Below are 23613 nucleotides of genomic sequence, written 5' to 3'. Positions count from 1 at the left end.
AAAAAATAATGGTTATTATAAACTGCGTGTGTCCAAGAACAGCCCTTGGCCGTGGTATATTGGCCATATTCCACAACCCCTCGGGCATTATTGCTTAAATAAACACCTCATATAAAATCTGTGATTTTTAACCCCAAATTGTGTTTTATATATATTGTTTTTCCCTTTCAAAATGAAATGTGTTTATAGAGAAAAACAACTCAATTGGATGTTCTGAGTCCATGTCAATGCTTAAATCACATCCGAAGACTATTATTTTAGGTCTGTAAGAAAACAAGCAAATTTAGATTTGAGTGGAATTCCCTTTTAATTGTGTATCTTTGCCTTTTAATTGCACAATTAGCAAGTGAGGAATGTGAGATTTACTTGTGAGATTTGTTTATGGCATTTTGGGATTGAAAACATGGAAAATTAACACATACTTTCAGAATTGCTTGGTGAGCAACTCATATGTGGGCTGCGAGCTACAGGTAGCTGTTGTTAGACCTGTTGGAGACCCCTGCCCTAGGTACTTCAAGCTATTGTGTAGGAATAACCAAATATGCTAGCAACTCCACCTCACACTCTGAAAGGCAAGTTGCCATAATGGTTCATTCCAATCTGATAAAAATCAAGCTACAGAAGTCCTTAAAGGCTAGATGTTGTTTCTGGATGGGGTTTGAGTGTGTCTAAGCGGGGATGGACAGAGAGAAAGAGAGAGCTGTTGAACTTTATGTTATCGAGAGCCGAGACATGAGCAAGTCGATGGCAATCAGCGGATATGTAATCAGTCTCCACAGCACTCAACTCTTATTCCAATAAACTGGTTCAAAGCTCCAGCAGACAATTAAAAAAATAAGATATAAAAGACAATACAAAAGCTTGAACATAAAGGCAAAAGGATATCTGACCAAATACATACAGTAACGGCCCACTTTGTATTGTCTAACATGTCTGATCTGTCCTGCTTGAGGTAATCTCTCTATCAGTTAGAATCTCTAACTGGAGAAGTGAGAATCAGGTAAATCTCCAACCCATTGTTACATAATAAGTGATTTACGTATGGGGGTCAAAGCTGCTCTTAGAACTTCCAAGTCAGAATTTGTTCCAGGTGTCAATGTATTAAATTTAGTCATTACCATTTGTCTGAGGACGAGTTCTGGGGTTAAAGGGTCTGGTATGTTTCTCATTTTCACACAGAACAAGGAAGAGAGAAAGTAAAAAGGATTGTGAGAGAAATGACCTAATATGCCAAATGACTATCCTATTGCCAGGTTGTTATTGTTAAAGAGAATGTGTTCTCAACTTCTCTATAATCTACCTGGATAAATAAAAAGGTCATACGGTAGTGTATCTTCGCGATACTACGTGCAAAGTAATTTTGAAGTTAGCCAGCAGTAAAAACCCAAATCGATAAGTAATCAAGATAAGTTTTGTTAAAGTTAATGATCTTATTGATCAGATTCAATATCTCATCTGAACCATGGAAAACCTTAAGCTGTTACAGCAAACATATCACATTAGACTTTAAATAAAAGTTATTACGAATATTTCCACAATCTCCTTGTTCTACCATAATATCCTGTGCAGATTTCACACTATTATATTTTCAGTTTTCACAAACATCTGTCTATATTTACTTTATTACTTTACCTTTATTTAACTCGGCAAGTCAGTTAAGAACAAATTCTTATTTTCAATGAAGGCCTAGGAACAGTGGGTTCAGCACTTGTCAGCTCGGGGATTCGATCTTGCAACCTTTCGGTTACAAGTCCAACGCTCTAACCACTAGGCTACCAGCCGCCCCATATCAGTGTTTCACAATCTATCCTTAGGGGAGTGCTCAGAAAGAACACGTTTTCAAACCCAGCACTTACTGTACACAACCAATCACCAAGTCCTTGATTAGATGAACAGGGGTGTCCTCCAGAAATGGATTGAGAAACGCTGATGAAGACAGACTAAGAGATCTGTAGACTAAACTGTATATTATTGGTTGTGGTTTAGGACAAAATTTACACAGTCATTATGAATATATTCATGTCACAATCTCATTGCGCTATTCTATCAACCTGTGCAGGGATCACACGCCGATGTTTGCAACTTCTTTCCATCGCTGTGTACACACACACACACACACACACACTATTATTGAGTTATATTGTTCATCAGCAATCTGTCTACATGGCCTGGCGGATCTTGTCCAGGCTCTTCTCAATGTTGTCTATCACCTCTACTGAAGCCTGAGGGATTCTCGTCCCGGGGCCGAAGATACAGCACACACCACTCTGGTACAGGAACTCATAGTCCTGTAGAGAAACATACAGCATGGAGTTATATACTGTAAAAAGATACAGCACACACACCTCTGGTACAGGAACTCATAGTCCTGCAACATAGTGTTACAGACACACATTCTCAGACCAAAATGGAATGAGGATGAAGTGCATTTGATTTTTTAACAGACCATGCAGAGACAGTAAAACCTTTACTAGAACCATTATCTCCCTTAATACCAGCGTATAACCAACGTGTGAGTCAGCAGATGATCTTCATAGGAAGAAGGGGAAGACCATTCTACTCAGTGAAAAAAAAAAATATATAATAATATATTCACTGATTAAAAACACACTGTTTTGAAATGAAGGTAAACAGTAGCCCCAACAGGGTAGCACCATTGCTTAGCCAGAGGACAGCTAAACTAAAATATACAAAAGTATGTGGACACCCCTTCAAATGAGAGGATTCAGCTTATTTTAGCCACACCCGTTGCTAATTGGTGTATAAAATCGAGCACACAGCCATGCAAACTCCATAGACAAACATTAGCAGGAGAATGGTGTTGTGTCTTTGACTGTTATTTTTTAATGTGATTGACTGCTATTTTATCAAATAATTACATACCACGTTAAATTATTACGCAATTAAATTACTCATGTAACAATTAATTAAGTAGTAATCTGGGGCACCACGGAAAAAAGTAAGAGTTACTATCTTCCGACTAAACTCTAAAGATATAAATATCTCTTACATCAGTCACAGTCAAGTCATTAATTCTTATTTGCCTTCTATCAGTCTCATTCTGAATGTCGCAAAATCCTTGGATGTCTGCACGGACCCTAGCATAAATTATGAATCAGCGATATACAAAGTGGCTTAATTATTTATTTACTAACTAACTAATCAATCACACAGAATTACATAAACACACAAACAGAATAGTTTACACATTGATTACTACATAATGCAATGAAAAGTCCCTAGTGGACTAAACCCGATATGACAGCTTGGCAGATAAAGAGCGGGAATACTTTGCACATGAACGGCCGCTAATTCAAAATAATTGCATTGTACATATTTACGTGTGTACAGTTGAAGTCGGAAGTTTACATATACCTTAGCCAAATACATTTCAACTCAGTTTTTCACAATTCCAGACATTTAATACTGGTAAAAAAAAATCCCTGTTTTAGGATCACCACTTTATTTAAAAAATGTGAAATGTCAGAACAATAGTAGAGAATTATTTATTTCAGGTTTTATTTCTTTCATCACATTCCCAGTGGGTCAGAAGTTTACATACACTCAATTAGTATTTGGTAGCATTGTCTTTAAATTGTTTAACTTGGGTCAAACGTTTCGGGGAGCCTTCCACAAACTTCCCACAATGAATTGGGTGAATTTTGGCCCATTCCTTGCTCGCACACGCTTTTTCAGTTCTGCCCACACATTTTCTATAGGATTGAGGTCAGGGCTTTGTGATGGCCACTCCAATACCTCGACTTTGTTGTCCTTAAGCCATTTTGCCACAACTTTGGAAGTATGCTTGGGGTCATTGTCCGTTTGGAAGACCCATTTGTGAACAAGCTTTAACTTCCTGACTAATGTCTTGAGATGTTGCTTCAATATATCCACAGACTTTTCCTGCCTCATGATGCCATCTATTTTGTGAAGTGCACTAGTCCTTCCTGCAGCAAAGCACCCCCACAACATGATGCTGCCACCCCCGTGCTTCACTGTTGGGATGGTGTTGCTTGCAAGCCTCCCCCTTTTTCCTCCAAACATAATGATGGTCATTATGGCCAAACAGTTCTATTTTTGTTTCATCAGACCAGAGGACATTTCTCCAAAAAGTACAATCTTTGTCCCCATGTGCAGTTGCCACCCATAGTCTGGCTTTTTTTATGGCGGTTTTGGAGCAGTGGCTTTTTCCTTGCTGAGCGGCCTTTCAGGTTATGTCGATATAGGACTTGTTTTACTGTGGCTATAGATACTTTTGTACCGGTTTCCTCCAGCATCTTCACAAGGTCCTTTGCTGTTGTTCTTAGATTGATTTGCACTTTTTGCACCAAAGTACGTTCATCTCTAGGAGACAGAACGCGTCTCCTTCCTGAGCGGTATGATGGCTGCGTGGTCCCATGGTGTTTATACTTGCGTACGACTGTTCGTATAGATGAACGTGGTATCTTCAGGCGTTTGGAAATTGCTCCCAAGGATGAACCAGACTTTCTTTAGATTTTCCCATGATGTCAAGCAAAGAGGAACTAGGTTTGAAGGTAGGCCTTGAAATACATCCACAGGTATACCTCCAATTGAATGATAATGATGTCAATTAGCCTATCAGAAGCTACTAAAGTCATGACATAATTTTCTGGAATTTTCCAAGCTTTTTAAAGGCACAGTCAACTTAGTGTATGTAAACTTCTGACCCACTGGAATTGTGATACAGTGAATTATAAGTGAAATAATCTGTCTGTAAACAATTGTTGGAAAAATGACTTGTGTCATGCACAAAGTAGATGTCCTAACCGACTTGCCAAAACTATAGTTTGTTAACAAGAAATTTGTTTTAATGACTCCAACCTAAGTGTATATAAACTCCGACTTCAACTGTATGTCTTTGCGGTCTCTCCGTTGAAAACACTTGATCCGTCTGGGGAGTAATTTGACAGAAAGTCTCTGGTTTGTCCACCAGAGATCAAAGTCTTTCGTAGTTGTAGCTCTGTTATTATGGATATGTCAGACGTACCAACAGCCGTTTGATAGGAAATTGTTCTTTAGAGTGGATCTTTCAGATCCATTTATCGGATGAGGGTAATAGACTAAAGTACTTAAACAGCTGCAGACTGAATGTTCCTGTGTCGTTTTCATCTTCTTCACTCGAGAAAGTTTCAGTGTCTAGCCATCCAGTACCTTTCAGCTTACGCTGTTGGTCTCGCTGGTCTCAGAGTGGTAACCATTTCAGTGTGGGGATGCCTTCTCTGGTCTTTAGTTTTGTAGATTTCTTAACCATTTTTGACGTCCGGTTCAAACCGCGTGCTTGGTCTCTAGAGGTTTAATAGAAACGCGTTCTCTGGAGTATTGAATCACGCGTTACCATCTGCCAGTCCGACGGACGAATCTGGGTTTGGGGGATACCAGGAGAACACTACCTGCCCAAATGCATAGTACCATATGTAAAGTTTGGAGGAGGAGGAATAATTGTCTGGGGATGATTTTCATGGTTCGGGCTAGACCCCTTAGATCCAGTGAAGGGAAATCTAAACGCTACAGCATACAATGACATTCTAGACGATTCTGTGTTTCCAACTTTGTGGAAACCGTTTGGGGAAGACCGTTTCCTGTTTCAGCATGACAATGCCCCCATGCACAAAGCGAGGTCCATACATAAATGGTTTGTCAAGATCGGTGTGGAAGAACTTGACTGGCCTGCACAGAGCCCTGACCTCAAACCCATCGAACACCTTTGGGATGAATTGAAATGCCAACTGTGAGCCAAGCCTAAATGGCCCAACATCAGTGCCTGACCTCACTCTTGAATGGAAGCAAGCTCTTGTGCCTGAATGGAAGCAAGTCTCTGCAGCAATGTTCCAACATCTAGTAGAAATCCTTCCCAGGAGAGTGGATGCTGTTATACCTTTCACTTACTTAGCCAACGCAGCTAATTTAGCCTACTCAACAACCTGACTCAAACAGAGAGGAATGGTATTTATGTTAGCCAGCTGGCTAAGGCTATCCAACACTTCATCTGTTCCAAGTCAAGGTAAGCTTTCGGTTTTATGAATGTATTGCCTGCTAAACTGGTTGCTGTACACTGTACTGCGTGATTGTACACAAGGTTTGGATTGTGGGTTTACTAACGTGTTAATTTTAGTTTGTTGACATAATGTTAATATGGTGACAACAATGTAGGCTGTGTAGCGGTTAGGGGTTATGGTATGAAGGTTTGGCTTGGAGAGGTTTTTGCGCCTGGTAACAGACACCTGTTGTGTTGTGCACTGAAGTCCACAAGCAAAGGGAACATGTAAGAGGAGGAGAGCACGTAGATGATAGAAGGAATTATACAATGAGTAAAGTGATGATGCTTTATGTGGCTGCTATGAAAGTGAACTGTGTGTGCAGGTGATCAGGGATTTATTCAGTCCACCGATTATGTTACTAAACTGAGAAAAACGGAATGAAACAAGGAGGGACCTACCTGAATTTGTCCAATAAAAACTATTGTTTTAGTTGCAAAGCAGTTTGCAACTGTTTGGACTAATGATTACACCCCAGATGAGATAGATGCAGGCAAGCGTGTGCAAGGTGATATTGAAAGTGTCACTGTCTTTCACTTTGATTACCACAATTTGTCTCTAGACCTGTGCACCTATATTACAAATGTTCATTTCTAGGCTAGGTTGTAGCAACCTCATTATGGGTATAAGGCAAATTTGAGTATCATGTAGTAGCGTACACCTATCAAAACAACATCCCTAATCTCTAATGGCACTAACCACCACTGGTGTGAATGCACCCTGAGAAACCTACATATTTTGATATCTATATAGCAGAGCTATTATACTGTAGCATAGTGTCGAAGCTGAAGACAAGCTCTTTATGAATAAAATATTCACTATGAATACCACTATCTATACATAAAGGACAGAGGACAAGGCGACGCAATCGCGTCACGTTAGCGGCAGTTCTCATGGTATTGTATTCGTTATGATACAATCTTGTGTGTTCAACATGGGCCTCTGATCCTGGCTGTTTTATGTTTGTTGTTGTTGGCTCTATAATCGGCTGCTGTCTATTTGTGTGAACACAGAAACATGGTCTCATAAATGAGACGTCTCTCTGAATACATAAACTAAATGGTTTCATCTCGCTCACAGGACACCAGTAGCTATTACTAGGTGTGTGTGTGTGTCTGTGTCTGTGTCTGTGTGTGTGTGTGTGTGTGTGTGTGTGTGTGTGTGTGTGTGTGTGTGTATGTATGTGTGTATGTGTGTGTGTGAGCATCCAGGCATCAAGTGGCAGAGCTGTGGATTTTGATGTCAATTCCTATTTGCACTGCTTTGACTTTTCCAATTCACACCCACTCCGAGCGACACCTCCATCCCACAATACACTATAATGGCATCCATTGGTCCCCTGCAGAAGGCAACTGATTTGTTAAACTTCCAAGACACAAGCATGCACATTTGTGTGTATATTAAGACAGTAATCAGAAATAGTCATCAGGCAGCCTGATTGTGTTACCTCAACTAACTCAATGTTTTCTCACTCTTCAGGCCTAGTAGTAATTAAAACATCTCATATGTTCCATGTGTGCACCACTCTTTGTGTGTGTTTTGGTCACCCTTTTGAACAACAAACAATAAATCTGGTTAGCCGACCTATGGGAGGCAGGACGGAGCTGGCCCTGGATCCCGCTAAGTTTGCCGTCTCCTGGGCACATGTACATACAACACAGTCCTCATACACAGATTTCTCACATAAATGCACAACTTTAAATCAGGTTACAGACCAGGTAACTAGGCCTTGGACCCCTAGACTTAGCGAGAATACATATTAGCAGGCTAGTTAATCGGTTTTGTAACACTAGCCTTCGTGTTCTAATATTGTCGATGGTTCACCACTGTGAGACCGCAGGTTGTGGACAAACGTGCTCCTATCTGGGGGGTTGCAGGGATGATCTCGTCTGTCTTTAGTCTCTTTGTTACTCTCCACAAGATGGCTGTACACCGTCCTGGGACTCTAAGAACAGAGTGATCTGTCGTGTTTAACCGAGCAGGCTATGGGTTATTCTACTGTTTGGTCAAGCAGAGAGACTAAACAAACTGGTCTTCTTTATTTTCCTATTTGATGAGAGAAACTGCTAGTAGCTCGTGTTGGTGTCATTTACACAATTATTGTTTAGTATTCTGCAGAGCGAAAGGAGAATGATGGTGGGAAAGAGGTGGATCGTTGTATATTCTGTATATGTATATTTCTTGCCGTTTTTAAAAATTGGTTTAATTATGAGAGCTTGAGTGAGTAACCTTGGAGAGGGAGATCATTATTTGGTATCAGAAAGAGAAAGACTGACAGAGACTCAGGACATTCTCGGGGTTCATCTCCCTACAAGTCAAAGGTTACAGTGTACATGAGGTTGGATGACACCTCCACAGATGATCAGGATGTCAGGGTGGTTGAGGTTGGGTTAGGGGTCACAGGTTACCTGAGGTGGGATGACCCCTCCACAGATGACCAGGATGTCAGGGCGGTTGAGGTTGCGAAGCTCCTTGATAAGCTCTGGGACCAGGGTCTTGTGTCCTGCGGCCAGCGTGCTGACCCCAACACAGTGGACGTCTGCATCTACCGCCTGCTGGGCCACCTCCAGGGGGGTCTATAGAGGAGGAAACAAAAGTAGTATGAAAAAACAGTAGTTATCATCACGTTAGTAGTCGAACCACAGCCTATGATGTGGGAAGTCTATATAGTGGTCCTCCTATACTGTACGTCTCAATAAGATCTGATATATTACTTCTAAATCATGTGTTGTATTTTAAGGCTGAGACTGCCCCAAGGCACGTTCAACAAGCAATATATTAGCGAACGCGTGTGGCGAACTGTGTTTGTTTCAAACACAAACATTCCATTATGTTAGTTTTAGCTACTCTTGCTGATAGCACGATGTAATGACCACGTAAAATGTTGGTTTTACCTGTGGCTTTTTGACTTTTTAGATCCTGGTCCCGATTTCATGGAGTGGCTACAGATTTTAGTGGGTGAAGAGTCGAGGGTTATGTGGAGGAGGTCGTCCCTCGCTACAACGACTTCGCCCTTCGGTGTCATTTTCGGTTGAACCCCAAAAACGTTTTGGTAATTTGGATGTCTAGACGGCCTGTGTTTTGGTCAAAGTAGCCTAAATAAAGTGTCACTAAAATCCCCAATGATGTAGTGTGAGGTTCTGTTTTATACACTATAGCCCGTTACCATATCATATGCGATGGAATATTATTTGCTGTTGGCTTGTGTGGGTGTATGTGTTATGCAACATAGCTGACTTGAGACATTGTTAACAGTTTCAGGGCCATGGGCCTTTCTCGTGATGGAAAAATACAGAATAACATAAAAACGGACACATACAGAGCGTAGTATAGGGAACAAACGGTCTTTTATTAGATAACAGGAGCCAGGTGCGTGATAACTGTATCGAGCATGGGCGCATAGATATTCTACACAACTACAACGACTGACCGCTGAAGCGCCCGGGGGCTGGGACCAGCCTGTGTGCCAACAATCAATGATAGACTGGGTGTGGTTTAAACTCACCCAGCCTCTACTCTGTGACAGGCCGGCTCAGAAGCAGGAACTACTTCTGTCACAGTATTTTATAATAATTTTGTCAGGAATAAGTCAGTTCTCTGTTTGCCCTGCGAAGTGTGACATAGAGCCCGTATATACGAAAATTGCATTTACCACTTATTGCTTAGCTAATAAAAACTACATAGTATACAATCAGTGACTCAATGTCATATTTATCCTGATACCAGATCCGATTGACGCAACCCTTAACAGTAGCTAGTCATCGATCTATCATATAAAGAAGCACGAACGCACACCCAGCCGCCAAGTTAGTTGACCAACCAGACAGCTAGGTGGGTGGGGTGTATAGTCAACCAGCCAGACTTAAGTCCTTTATAATCAACCAAATGTTATTTATGTAGGTTAAAGTATATTATTTATGGCCCCTTTAGAACAAATAATTCAAATGTAAAAATACAATGTAGCCTACATTGTGAATAGTAAGCCTATAATGAACAATACACAATAGTATCGTTGCTAATTGCCTCTGGCTTACAGTAGTGAAGGACAAAACATTAAGGTGACAAAATCCAACCCACATTCCCATCAGGGGGCATTCCGAACACCGGGTCGCCTACATAAACCAGAAAGGTCAACCCAGGTTCCAGCTGCAAGCTGTGTGCGACAGCAAAGTTTGTTTCATGCATGTCTACGCGGGCCATGCTGGTTCTGTGCATGATGCACGCGTGTACAGAACCAGCAACCCTAAGGCTCACCTTGATGCCTACCCTTTGCCAGAGCAGTACCACCTCATGGGGGTAGTCTGCCTATCCCATAAGCCTGGATCTTATTGTCCCATTCAGGGACAATAGTCACCTATTGGACAAGCACAAAAGATTTAACCAGATCCACAGACGTCCTTTGGGCTGTTAAAGTGCCAATGGAGGAGACTCCAACCTCTGGAATGCTGCTGCTGGAGAAGAGCTAGAAGCCATCGCCAGTGCCCTGTGTCCTCCACAACATGGTCCTCATCCATGAAGGCATCACAGAGGACTTGGATGAGGACCATGTTGTGTCACATAACATCGAGCGAGCCCCTGATCCTGCAGGCAATAGAGTGGCTCCACGTAACCAGGCTGTCCAGAAGAGGTACAACATAATGCGCCTGCTCTAAAAAAAATGTTTTAATACTTATTGTTGCACAATGGAGAAAATTGTTCTGGTGTCCATTTTTTAAGAAATAGCATTTTCAATGATTGAGACGCATGACATAGAATGTAATAGAATAACTTTATTTTTCCAGAAGGAACTTCAGTTTGCAGAGAGAACAAAAAGGACTAACAAGGAAAAGCTAAATATTTGTTTATTAGATTGCATACATAAATAACACAAAACATTCCAAAAATCTATTCCATTGACTATAACATTGAGAACCATTAAAAAAAACTGATTTGATTTACTTAAATAATAATAACTGCTTATTCCAAAACTAATTTACTTCAATTACAATCACTGTTCATTCAAAAACAGATTTACTTCAATCAGAATGAGCATTTCATACATTTTTGCATCCATGGCTGCGGTAAACCTTGTAGGTTCTCGTGGCTGTGTGTGGGTGTCAGTGTGAGGAGGGGGAAGGGGTGGGCGCTGTATGTGTTCGTGGCTGTGTGTGGGTGTCAGTGTGAGGAGGGGGAAGGGTTGGATGTGTGCAGCTTTTTTGTGGATATTGAATATTGAGGTCTACAGGTGTATGTGGGTGGAGGCGTTGTGGGTTATGTCAGTGTGGTAGTGAATGTTGTGGTCTGTTGGTGTTTGTGGGTGTGTGTGTGGGTAGAGATGTTGTGGTGTGGGTTATGTGAGTGTGGTAGTGAATATTGTGGTCTGTTGGCGTTTGTGGGTGTGTGTGGGTGGAGGTGTTGTGGTGTGGGCTATGTCAGTGTGGTAGTGAATGTTGTGGTCTGTTGGTGTTTGTGGGTGTGTGTGAGTGGAGGTGTTGTGGTGTGGGCTATGTCAGTGTGGTAGTGAATGTTGTGGTCTGTTGGTGTTTGTGGGTGTGTGTGAGTGGAGGTGTTGTGGGCTATGTGAGTGTGGTGGTGAATGTTGTGGTCTGTTGGTGTTTGTGGGTGGAGGTGTTGGGATGTGTGTCAGTGAATGAAGAAACAATGCGGACAGGAGTTACTGCTGATTGAGAGGATCAACCGTTGCTGCTCTAAGGTTGTCTACAGTTTGCTCCCAATGCCAGCTTTCGGGCAGAGTCTGTGTGCTCGGTGACACACACCCCATCATGGAGAATCATCCCTCATCCATACAAGGAGGAAGTAGCCTATGCTAAGCTAGCTATACAGGCTATGCATCAATTTACAGTGAGGGACTAGCCTATGCTAAGCTAGCTATACAGGCTATGCATCGATAAACAGTGAGGGAGTAGCCATGTTTTCTTATCATGAGCAGGAGATGGTGCTTATCACTGTGAGTCTGGTGATTAGTTTAGTGCAGCATCAATATTGATAGTAGCCATCACTGTGTCGCGCAGCTTACGAGACCACGGCAAGGCACTCTATCAGTGATAGCTGACATTTTATGGGTCATCCCAGTCACATTAGTTCATGTGACTTGCGTCGGCAGTCACACTTTAAATATTGTACAAATTATTTCGGGCAATATTATTCTTTGGAACCCTATTCCCTTACACAGTTTAAGCTAGAAATGCATTCTCTTAATTTGAGACGGGTCTGGATTATTGCACTAGTATCGACACTTTTACTGCTTTTCTGCTCTGAGCAAAATCAGAGTATCTGCTAGCTCATTAGTGCATACTGTAGCATGAGTCAGACTAGTATACATTTGACGGTATCATTTCAGTCAACGTAGTTACATTTACTTCATGCTTATCTGCAGCAGTAGGTTCAAGGTCAAGCCATTTCTAATCATGTGTCATACATTTGACATAGGTAGTAGTCCGTGTATCTTCGTGTTCCAGTAGTATTATTATTCTAGTGACAGTTTACTGACTCTATTCTTAGTTTATCGTATGCTATTGTATTGTATGCTAATTGTAGTGATCGTGTCATTCTAGTCCTCATCAGGGGTGAAAGTAGATGTAATTTCTTCCAGGTATGGGCCCAATCATAGAATTCCATATAGAACCCCTATTAATTCAATAGGATCTCTGTGGGACTAGTCGTAAAGATTTGTCATTTAACTTTTAAAATGTATTACCTTTAATTGGGGCATAAACACAACCAGTTATGTTTTTATCTGATTGTCAAACAATCACTTCAAAGGGCTCCTTTGCTAGACTACGCGCGCACATTCAACCTACTGTATTTCCAGCCTCTAAACTGTCTGTATGGTGAATGGAAAGAGACCTCTAACACAAAACACCAAAACGTGGAATAGCATTTGGTGATTGTCATTAGGCCAGAATTTTTTTCTGAGTTCACTGCTGCGAACGAGTCTCGATGTCGGCCACTTATCTCTGCCTCTGCCTTGTCATTTTGGATCGTTGACTATACCACCCGTTTTCAAGTCCATTCGCACATTTTTCATGCCTCTGACATGCGGTAATGCTAAATAATTGTGAAATAGTTTACATGTTGTTTTAATTATTGTGACAGTCTCATGTTTTACCGGTACGGCGTACCCCCATTATTTATTTTGCCGGGACGCAGTACCAGACCGCCTTACTTTCACCCCTGGTCAGCATGTATTAAGCTACTGAACCTAACCATGCACATGCTCCTACAAATGTGATAAATCGGCAGCCATGTCATATGCAATACAGTGTATAGATAACGAAGCAAAGAATATCAGCGCACACCTAAATGTGCTAGCAGTCACCATTGCATAAGAGTTGCAGCCTTAAACACATGATAGAAGTAGTATGTAAGACATGAAGATAACACATAATAATAGGAGGTAATACATGATGACTATAATGAAGTGATCGCTACAATTAGCATTCAAATAACACTACAGCCTCAATTTACATGTATACTATTGCCTAACCTAAACCATAACTTGAAATCAGAGGAAGAAAAGTTAGGGTTATCATCTTGGACCTTAGTGTGTGAAAACCTTGTGAAGACTTACAGAAAACGTTTGACCTCTGTCATTGCCAACAAAGGGTATATAACACAGTATTGAGATAAACTTTTGTTATTGACCAAATACTTATTTTCCACCATAATTTGCAAATAAATTAATAAAAAATCCTACAATGTGATTTTCTGGATTTTTTTTCTCATTTTGTCTGTCATAGTTGAAGTGTACCTATGATGAAAATTACAGGCCTCTCTCATCTTTTTAAGTGGGAGAACTTGCACAATTGGTAGCTGACTAAATACTTTTTTGCCCCACTGTAAGTACATTGCATATTGCTACAGGTGTTTGGCTGGTCATATTGCTTAGGGTTGCTTGTTAAATAAGGAGATAATGTAGACCCACCAGATGATCACACATTTAGTTTCAGCGAAAGCACCCAGCGGTGCGTCCCAGGGCGTCTGGGTTCGTACTGCCGCTTACAGTTGCTAGTTAGATAAGTAGAATATTCTCATATACCAAGATGACAGCTCATCTTGCCTCAAGTGAGGGTACCCGGCGGTGGGTCATACGAGAAATATAAGGCATACATTGCACAGCTCATGCTACAAGACTGTATACTATGGTTAATATTCACACATAGTAAACAGTCTTGCACAGGTAAAATGACTTTAATAATATTTAAACAGTGCTTTCTGCCGTAGCTACAGCTATCTGTCGTATGGTTCTGCTGTTTTGGGGGACTGGTATAGCTTACTGCACTCCCTGCTTGTAGGTAATGTTATATATTAACGCTTTGCTTGAGCAGTGAGCTGCCCTGAAGGAGCACAGCCTATATCGGTAAATTGACCACAAAGCAACATTTTGCAAGGGCCATCTCAGTCTTTGGACTTGAACCCCATTGAAAACCTGTGGTTTGAATTGAAGAGGGCAGTCCATAAAAGCAGACAAAGGACATCAAGGATCTGGAAAGATTCTGTATGGAGGAATTATCCCCGCAATGGGAGTGTGCAACAGTATTTAAAACAGGGGTGCCAATAAATTTGACCGCTGTCTTTGAAAAAAATAATTACTTGTTTAACAAAATCTCTATCTGAGCAATTGTATTAGTATAAAACAATATAAATCCCCAATGTTTTTGAGCATACAATATAGCACAGTATTTGTATTATTTATTTTGCAGTCTTTTTGGCTCATCTTTATCAAGGGTGCCAATAATCATGAACCTGACTGTATGTGAGACTGAATGTTCCCTAAACACGAGAAACTGTTGAGCGTGAAAAACCCAGCAGCGTTGCAGCTCGAGACGAACCGGTGCGCCTGGCATCTACTACCACACCCCGTTCAACGGCACTTAAATCTTTCGCCTTGCCCGTTCACCCTCTGAATTGCACACATACCCAATCCATGTCTCAATTGTCTCAAGGTTTAAAAAATCCTGCTTTAACCCGTCTCCTCTCCTTAACAAGTGACATTAAGAGTGTTCACCTGGATTCACCCGGTCATGGAAAGTGTATGTTCTATAGGTTTTGAATCAATACAACGTCACAATTACGGTACAGTGTTCGATTCGGCTGCTGGAGGGCAAGGAAACCCCCAGCTCCACTAAACCATAGACAACTATGTGCCGTTTCTATCATCTCATCAGCCCTTGAAGAGCAGAGTCAGAACTACATTTTTGTATGTATTATTCTACATGCTCTATCGGCAGTTATACAGCAAGTAACTGCATGCTTTTCATGATCAGTAAACTTCAATTGATCATGTCATTTCAGAACCGTGAGGGTAGCCTATCCATTTGGCATGTAGCTAGCTAAGCAAACCATGTTTGCAGCTCACTTAACTGCTGTCAAACTCCACACAGTTGTCACTGACTAGTTGGATAGTCATTTCCCACTGAGCAAACAATTTAGGTACTTAGAGCATTCTTTTCTTAGAATTATTATTATTATTTTTTAAATCAGGTTTTGGCTTGGCAGACCTCGTTTCTTTATTGACATGTCAATAAAACTCATGAATGTAACTACTTGGCAAATGTTATGTTCTTCTTGTAGCCCTGGTTGTCCTGAAAATAAAATGGTTAAACACTTCAATGTGAGACTAAATATGAGGGCAGGGCAAGCAGATGAATGAAAGTAGTGCATTTCATGTTGTTTCCGATTCAGGGATTGGCTGGGACGTTTTAACAAGACTGGAGTGTCTGTCTAACTATCCTCGCTAGGAGAATGACGAGGGAAGAGTGGGGAAACGTAGTGAACTGGCCGGTATGCAGCTTTGATGTTTGCCATGCCTGTGTAGGGAATGTTCCATAGGCTTTCCATAGGTCTAGAGTAGACCAGATGGACTCACACTCACAGACACAAACAAATTTCAGCGTTAATCGTTTAAAAGGACGATTGACCAAGATATGACCCACCTGCAGATTTATAGTAAGGGCTTTTTCCAAGTACGAATATGATGTGGTATGTCTGCATGCAGCATTAACAATTGCTGCATTAGAGTCCCATTGTTATCACACAAGTTCCTTAGTGCGGTGATCATTGTGCTATGCCTGGCATAGCTTATGTGAATGACTGCATTGACCTTTAAGAATTAGTTGAGGCGTGACTAAAACAACACGGAGGCAGGGATTGAACCCAACGCAAATGAACGACCTAAGCACAGAAATAGATTCATGGGCAATTTAAGGCAATTTCACAAAGGTTCGCAGAGATCCCATTCGCTGCTAACTGCTCGAAGAGAAATCACCTCGGTTGTTTATCTGCGTTTGTTTGAATCCATGCCTCACTTGAGTTATTCTTTACTGTGAACACTTGGGAAATGAACACTCTATCGTTTCTCTCCAAGTCCAGTAGCTAGCAACTAAGCGTACCTGGAAGAGCGGTCCAATGTCAACGTCAAATCCCAGGTCAGCGAATCCCGTAGCGATGACCTTTGCCCCCCTGTCATGGCCGTCCTGGCCCATCTTGGCCACCAGCAGACGAGGGTTCCTGCCCTCATGCTTCTTAAATTCCACCACCCTGGGAGACGATTAATAAGTCATATCAATAGTTATTAATAATTAAGTGTTTATGGTACTCAACCACCTTGGACACTCAATAGAGGACAGGGAAGGAGAGGTCATATTAGGGACTGTAGTGATGGCTGGGTATTATTCATTAGACACCAAACAGAAGAAAACGAACTGAAACAAGGAAGGACTGCCGTAACTTGTCCAAAAATAGACATATTTTTGTTTTCCGTTGCTAAATGCTTTGGTATGGTGTGCTCTAATGAACACAACCTTTATGTGTAGTGGAACGTCTAGCATAAAATGGCTCAGATGGGTGGATGCTACTGTACAAATAGGTGGTTGATGAGGTCAGTTACCTTTGCTTTGAATAATGCACTATATAAATGCAAATTATTGCATTGGTGTATTTGCCAGCAAAGAGCTTCGATTTTCTTCTTAAACTCCACAACCCTGTTCAGAAATGTGTAATATTATTAAAGTTCTTGAAAGGCTCTAGACAAATTAAATGTATTGTAATTCCAGACACAACAACAGCAATAGTGACTTGATGGGGGAGAAAGTTGAAAACTCTGAGCACAAACAATCACATAGGAGGTTCAATAAGGGCCTTCAAACATTTTCTCCATGCATTGCAGAAGTGTAGAAGCATGCCAATCACTTTGGCTTCCCAAGGGGACAACCACCTAGCCTGGTTAAGCCAGACTGAATGCTGCGACCCTTGAGAACAAACCTGATTTAGGCTCTGTCTATGAGAGTAAAAGCTTTGTCTATGAATCCTGCTGGAACTGAACTGTTCTGCAGATCGATCAGATTGAGTCAGGAGGTGGCAGTTAGCTTACTGGGAAGGAAAAGGCAGACAAGTAGAGTTACTGGTTCAAATCCCAGGACAGGCACACAGTGGGATGAGCAAGTGGAAGGTTGCTGGTGTCAGAGCCATTCTGCCCTTGAGCAAGGCATTTAACCCTGAAATTGTTCTGCACTGCAGTTGACCCTGTGCTTATTTCAAGTGTGTGTGTGTGTGTGTGTGTTATGGTTGGGCGATATTACGATAGTATCATCTATAGAGGATGATTGACAACCATCGTCGATGGTGACGACCTCATGATGGGACAAACAATACTTAACCTATTTCAACTTGACTGCCGCAAAGCAGGGCAGTGCATGGATGACATTCCGAGTAAGGCTATAACAAATATGAATATAGTTATTTCAATAAATATGTTGCATTTACAGAATGCAAGATAACTATGTAGACAGAGCTAAGAGTTTCACCAAAGCAGCACAAAATGTTAGATCAGAAAATGTTTTTGTTTGGCAAGGGCCAAAAGTCAAAGTAAATTGTTATAGCGGACATTTATTATTTTAAAAGTCACATTTTTGATTTTCTCTCGATTTGATACGAACATGACTTTGCACAGCTTTATTTTGAATGTCAAATATTTCAGGCCACAAAAAGTGAAATTCAGCAAACAATGCCAAGATGGAAAAATCCAATGAGAAGTCAAAAAACTTAGGCTAGGCTACAGCTGAGCAAAGCTTAGGCAAGAAAGGATGCATAGCCTATAGGCATATGGGCCTATTTCCATATTATTCTAACAATGTGCAACCTACCTACAACGCATAGTAAGTCCTGGCCTAATAAGAGGAGGATGAGGCAAAAATGCAAATCAGTATATAATTATCCAGTTCTAAGGACAGCAAGAGTTCCTTGCTCTGCAGCCCATGATGATTAACAAACCATCACCCGATGTCGACTTTGTGTCACTCGCACCTCGGCACACACAGACACACAGATAGGCTTAGGCTACACATCTCTTTCGTGTCACATCTCCAATAGAGTAGAATAGTCTACTAGAAAATATTTGACAATGTTCCGATTCCTCTCATCCCTCCCGTAACATGCAAGTCGCTAGCAGTGGGTTTTTCTCTCCCTTTTTTAATATTATTATTGGCCGCTAGGAGGCGAAAACATCTTCTGCCATAAGTGCAGAATCATGATAGGACAAAAGCTGATATCGCCCAACCATGTTTCAATATGTTTTGTGCTATTCAATATTGCTACAAACCCTAGTGTGCTGTCTCAGGGGGTTGAAAACAGAGTAGAGAAGATATTCTAACATTAAGTACAACAGAGAATCAAGTACTATTTTCTTTCTGCTATTACCGGTTGTGTGCTGTGGAGATCTCCTCATGCTCTCCGAATTCGCTGCGGTAGGCTCCGCTCACCATCCTGGTGCTGGCTTTATGTTCCCCAAACACAACCTTCATGGCATCCGTGATCTCCCCAACAGAACATCTGGGGAATGCACAACAACATGTCTCAAAAACACTTCTCTTTTAATCAAATATACCAGCAGGGTTTCACAACGCTCTCCTTCAATATTCCCTGCAGTTCAGCTTACTTTATTTATTTAATCAGGATGGTCTATTCCGTAACAACTGCATTGCACTGATCGCCAGGGAGTGCTGGGTTCAAAGAAAAATGCTGTTATGTATTTCTTAGGTGATTGTTTATGTCAGTGTATCCCAAACAACTGCACTGAGGATAGGTAACACTGTCACCACCGATAAATCCATGATAATTGAGAATTTCAATAAGCATTTCTCTACGGCTGGCCATGCTTTCCTCCTGGCTACCCCAACCCCGGCCAACAGCTCCGCACCCCCCGCAGCTACTTGCCCGAGCCTCCCCAGCTTCTCCTTCACCCAAATCCAGATAGCAGATGTTCTGAAAGAGTTGCAAAACCTAGACCAGTACAAATCAGCTGGGCTAGACAATCTGGACCCTCGTTTTCTAAAATTATCTGCCGCCTTTGCTGCAAACCCTATTACCAGTCTATTCAACCTCTCTTTCGGATCGCCCGAGATCCATAAAGATTGGAAAGCTGCCGCGGTCATCCCCCTCTTCAAAGGGAGTGACAACCTATATCCATCCTGCCTTTCTAAAGTCTTCGAAAGCCAAGTTAATAAACAGATTACCGACCATTTCAAATCCCACCGTACCATCTCCGCTGTGCAATCTGGTTTCCGAGCTGGTCACGGGTGCACCTCAGCCACGCTCAAGGTACTAAACGATTTCATAACCGCCATCGATAAAAAATTGTACAGTGCAGCTGTCTTCATCGACCTGGCCAAGGCTTTCTACTCTGTCAATCACACTATTCTTATTGGCAGACTAAACAGCCTTGGTTTCTCAAATGACTGCCTCGCCTGGTTCACCAACTATTTCTCAGACAGAGTTCAGTGTGTCAAATCGGAGGGGCTGTTGCAGTCTCCATGGGGGTGCCACAGGGTTAAATTCTCGGGCCGACTCTTTTCTCTGTATATATATCAACAATGTCGCACTTGCTGCAGGTGATTCTCTGATTCACCTCTACGCAGACAACACCATTCTGCATACATCTGGCCCTTCTTTGGACACTGTGTTAGCAAACCTCCATGCGAGCTTCAATGCCATACAACACTCCTTCCGTGTCCTTCAACTGCTCTTAAACGCTAGTAAAACTAAATGCAAGCATTTCAAACATTCGCTGCCCGCAACCGCCCGCCCGACTAGCATCACTACTCTGGACGGTTCTGACTTAGGTATTTGTAGTTGTCCACATATTCTAGTTGTCTGGCTAGACTGTAAACTTTCCTTCCAGACTCATATTAAACATCACCAATCCAAGATGAAATCTAGAATCGGCTTTCTATTTCGCAACAAAGCCTCCTTCACTCACGCCGCCAAACATACCCTAGTAAAACTGACTATCCTACCGATCCTCGACTTCGGCGATGTCATTTACAAAAATAGCCTCCAACACTCTACTCAGCAAATTAAATGCAGTCTATCACAGTGCCATCCATTTTGTCATCAAAGCCCCATATACTACCCACCACTGCGACCTGTATGCTCTAGTCGGCTGGTCCTCGCTACATATTCGTCGCCAGACCTACTGGCTCCAGGTCATCTATAAGTCTTTGCTAGGTAAAGCACCACCTGATCTCAGCTCACTGGTCACGATAACAACACCCACCTGTAGCACGCGCTCCAGCAGGTATATCTCACTGGTCATCCCCAAAGTCAACACCTCCTTTGGCAGCCTTTCCTTCCATTTCTCTGATTCTATTGACTGGAACGAATTGCAAAAATCACTGAAGCTGGAGACTTATATTTCCCTCACTAACTTTAAACATCAGCTATCCGAGCAGCTAACCGATCTCTGCAGCGTTACATAGCCCATCTGTAAATAGCCCATCCAATCTACCTACCTCATCCCCACATTGTTTTTATTTACTTTTCTGCTCTTTCGCACACCAGTATTTCTACTTGCACATCATCATCTGGACATCTATCACTCCCGTGTTAATTTGCTAAATTGTAATTTCTTGCTACTATGGCCTATTTATTGCCTTACCTCCTCACGCCATTTGCACACACTGTATATAGACTTTTTACCCCCTATTGTGTTATTGACTGTACACTTGTTTATTCCATGTGTAACTCTGTATTGTTGGTGTCGCAATGCTTTGCTCTATCTTGGCCAGGTCGCAGTTGTAATTTTACAGTGGCTACACTTGCAGGACGCCATACTTTGTGTAACCGAGTTCATCTTCAGTGTAGTCACATAGTAGCCTACTTAAACTAGACATTGTGCAGTGGCTATTGCTTTACATAGCCACATAGGCCTACACTACACTAAACCTACAAATTGGGGTGGGGGGGGGGGGTGGGGGGTCTGGATCAAAAAGGGTGGGAGTGGCAGGGCGCTTATTAGGAGATTATTTTAGAGGCCACAACCCAAAAGTTTACACTGAATGCGTTTTTTCCATCCCAAAAATGTATTTTTAAAAATGTAATAAAATTATAGGTGGCCCACCCAAGGATGTATTTCAATGGCTGAAACACTTCTGCACATTGTGCTACGACTATTCCTTTACATAGCCACATACTAACTGTAATACTGTTGCTTCAAAACCAACTGGTGTTTTTAATAGTCTCACGGTGTTCTGTTGGTATGTTTATTCTTCAGGATGGTTTTATGTACACTGTCCTTGGGCGTTTTAAAAGGCAGTTATAATCAAAATGTACTACCGTTGCCATCATCGTTATCATTGTTTACACTACAGAGCATCTTTGTCTGTCTGGCTGTAGAGAATGGTCATGTGGTCTGTTAAAATGGCATCAGTCCCTGTTCTAGCCATTCCTTTACCACATACATCACTTTAAAACCAGAAGTGTTTTAATCAAGTGATGCAAAGTGATTTAGGGAAAATCTCAACAAACTAACAGGGAGTGGAGCTGAAAAGTAAAAAAAAACATCCTGAATTAAAAGGTTAATGGGATTCTCATTCAAGACTCCAATTTCATATCCACCACCTTTAACAAGGGCAGAGAACTGATCAAATATTTTCAACCAAGACCACAGTTCTCAATCCCATAGATAATAATAAACCAATATTCAGAATGCTTGAAATGTCAGCGTCAGCAGTGGACAGTATTATTCGCTTCTTCAGGAGCTCTAGAACCAAATAAATATTCTCTGATTGCCCCTATTGTACATCTCGTTAATCTGTCCGTCAAATATAAGTTCTTCCCCAATGCTTGGAAGTCTGCTGCAGTGATACCCATTTTAATTGCTGGTGACCCTACACCGGTGGAAAATTACCAACCTAGAAGCATTCTTCCAGTGCTATCAAAAGTAGCTGAAAGATGGGTGACTGATCCCCTCATTCAGGGCAACTTCATACATCAAATGCAATTTGGATTCAGAACTAACTATTCTACCGAAACAGCCAATTACTATTTTCTGGAGTGCATTAAATCTAAACTGGACATAGGTGGTGAAGTCGCTGCAGTCTTTTTGGATCTTAAAAAGGCCTTTGATACTGTGAATCATGAGGTCCTCCTATCCAAACTATCCTCCCTTAATGTGTCCACTGAAGTCATTGTTGGATGTATTCCTATCTGACGTCAAAGGGTGCGTTTGGGGGACACTCAGTTGGCCACTCTTTACAATAACATTGGGGTCCCACAAGGTTCAACATTAGGCCCCCTTCTGTTTACCATCTATATGAATGATCTCCCACATGCTTGCCCACAAGTTAACATGCATGTAGACGATACAGTTCTGTATGTACACTCAAAAATAAACAACTAGTTGTTAACAAGTTAACTGAAGCTATGGTACATGTTTCTAAATGGATTCTGCATTTCTGCATGCCTGCATTTAAATATCGACAAATCTGTTTGTATGTACTTCTTCCATTGATTGTTCCCAACCAGCTGTTCTTGTTAATTTAGAGAATCTGAAAGTTGTCTAACTTCAGGTATCTCAGCGTCATTTTGGACTCCAACTTGACATTTAAGAAATATGTGAAGAAGGTGGTTAACACAGTCAAGTTTGGATTATCCAACTTTAAGTTTATAAGACCTTACCTTCCTCTGGAGGCTGCCAAACTATATATGCACGCTATGATCTTCTCACAGCTGAGATATTGCCTCACATGCTGGTCACAAGCAGGAGCTACTAGTCTGAAACCAATTGAATCACTCTACAAACAAACATTTTTGATAACAAGCCAAAACAGTTACCACCGTTGTCATATCATTTACAAACATTATTTATTTAGTCTGTACAGCTTTATGTAGATGCAAGCCTTGTCTTTTAGATCCTGCATGGTCTTGCCCCTCCACCCCTATGCCGGCATATCATGCTCAAGGAAAGCACCTCCAGATTAACAAGGGCAGTAACTAGAGGGGATTGTGTTGTCCCTTCGGCCTTCTATGTTAGAGCTACAATATACTGGAATGCAATGCCCATGGACTTGAGAAGCTGCACTGATTATTGTACTTTTTCATTTAAATTGAAAACATGGCTCAAATCTATCCAAACCTGTACACATTAGTTATCTGTGGTTCCTCACATGTAAGACGACAGTTGATGATAGTGTTGTTGTTGTTACAATGATAGATCATTGGATGTAATGTATTTTGTATTGTTTTAGTGAGTATTTGTATAGTGGCTGCCCAGGGACTACTG

At 41.5% G+C, this 23613-nt stretch overlaps 1 protein-coding gene across 4 annotated transcripts in view; it reads right to left on the bottom strand.

Moving 5' to 3' along the window:
- Nucleotides 1-288: 288 nt before the first annotated feature.
- Nucleotides 289-23613, bottom strand: part of LOC139415368 (methylmalonyl-CoA mutase, mitochondrial-like) — a 42076-nt gene continuing 18751 nt past the window's right edge. For all 4 annotated transcript variants that reach the window (XM_071163467.1, XM_071163468.1, XM_071163466.1 and 1 more), the window contains exons 10-13: nt 18753-18884; nt 16448-16595; nt 8465-8632; nt 289-2288 (exon numbers count right to left, since the gene is read on the bottom strand). In XM_071163467.1, coding sequence (XP_071019568.1) covers nt 2160-2288; nt 8465-8632; nt 16448-16595; nt 18753-18884 — 577 coding nt within the window. In that variant the 3' untranslated portion in view covers nt 289-2159. The remainder of the gene's footprint in view (nt 2289-8464; nt 8633-16447; nt 16596-18752; nt 18885-23613) is intronic.

Source organism: Oncorhynchus clarkii, chromosome 8 (assembly GCF_045791955.1).
Source record: "Oncorhynchus clarkii lewisi isolate Uvic-CL-2024 chromosome 8, UVic_Ocla_1.0, whole genome shotgun sequence".
NCBI classification, from domain to species: domain Eukaryota; kingdom Metazoa; phylum Chordata; class Actinopteri; order Salmoniformes; family Salmonidae; genus Oncorhynchus; species Oncorhynchus clarkii.
Note: the sequence above shows the minus strand (reverse complement) of the source record. Positions and strands in the feature narration are given on the sequence as shown.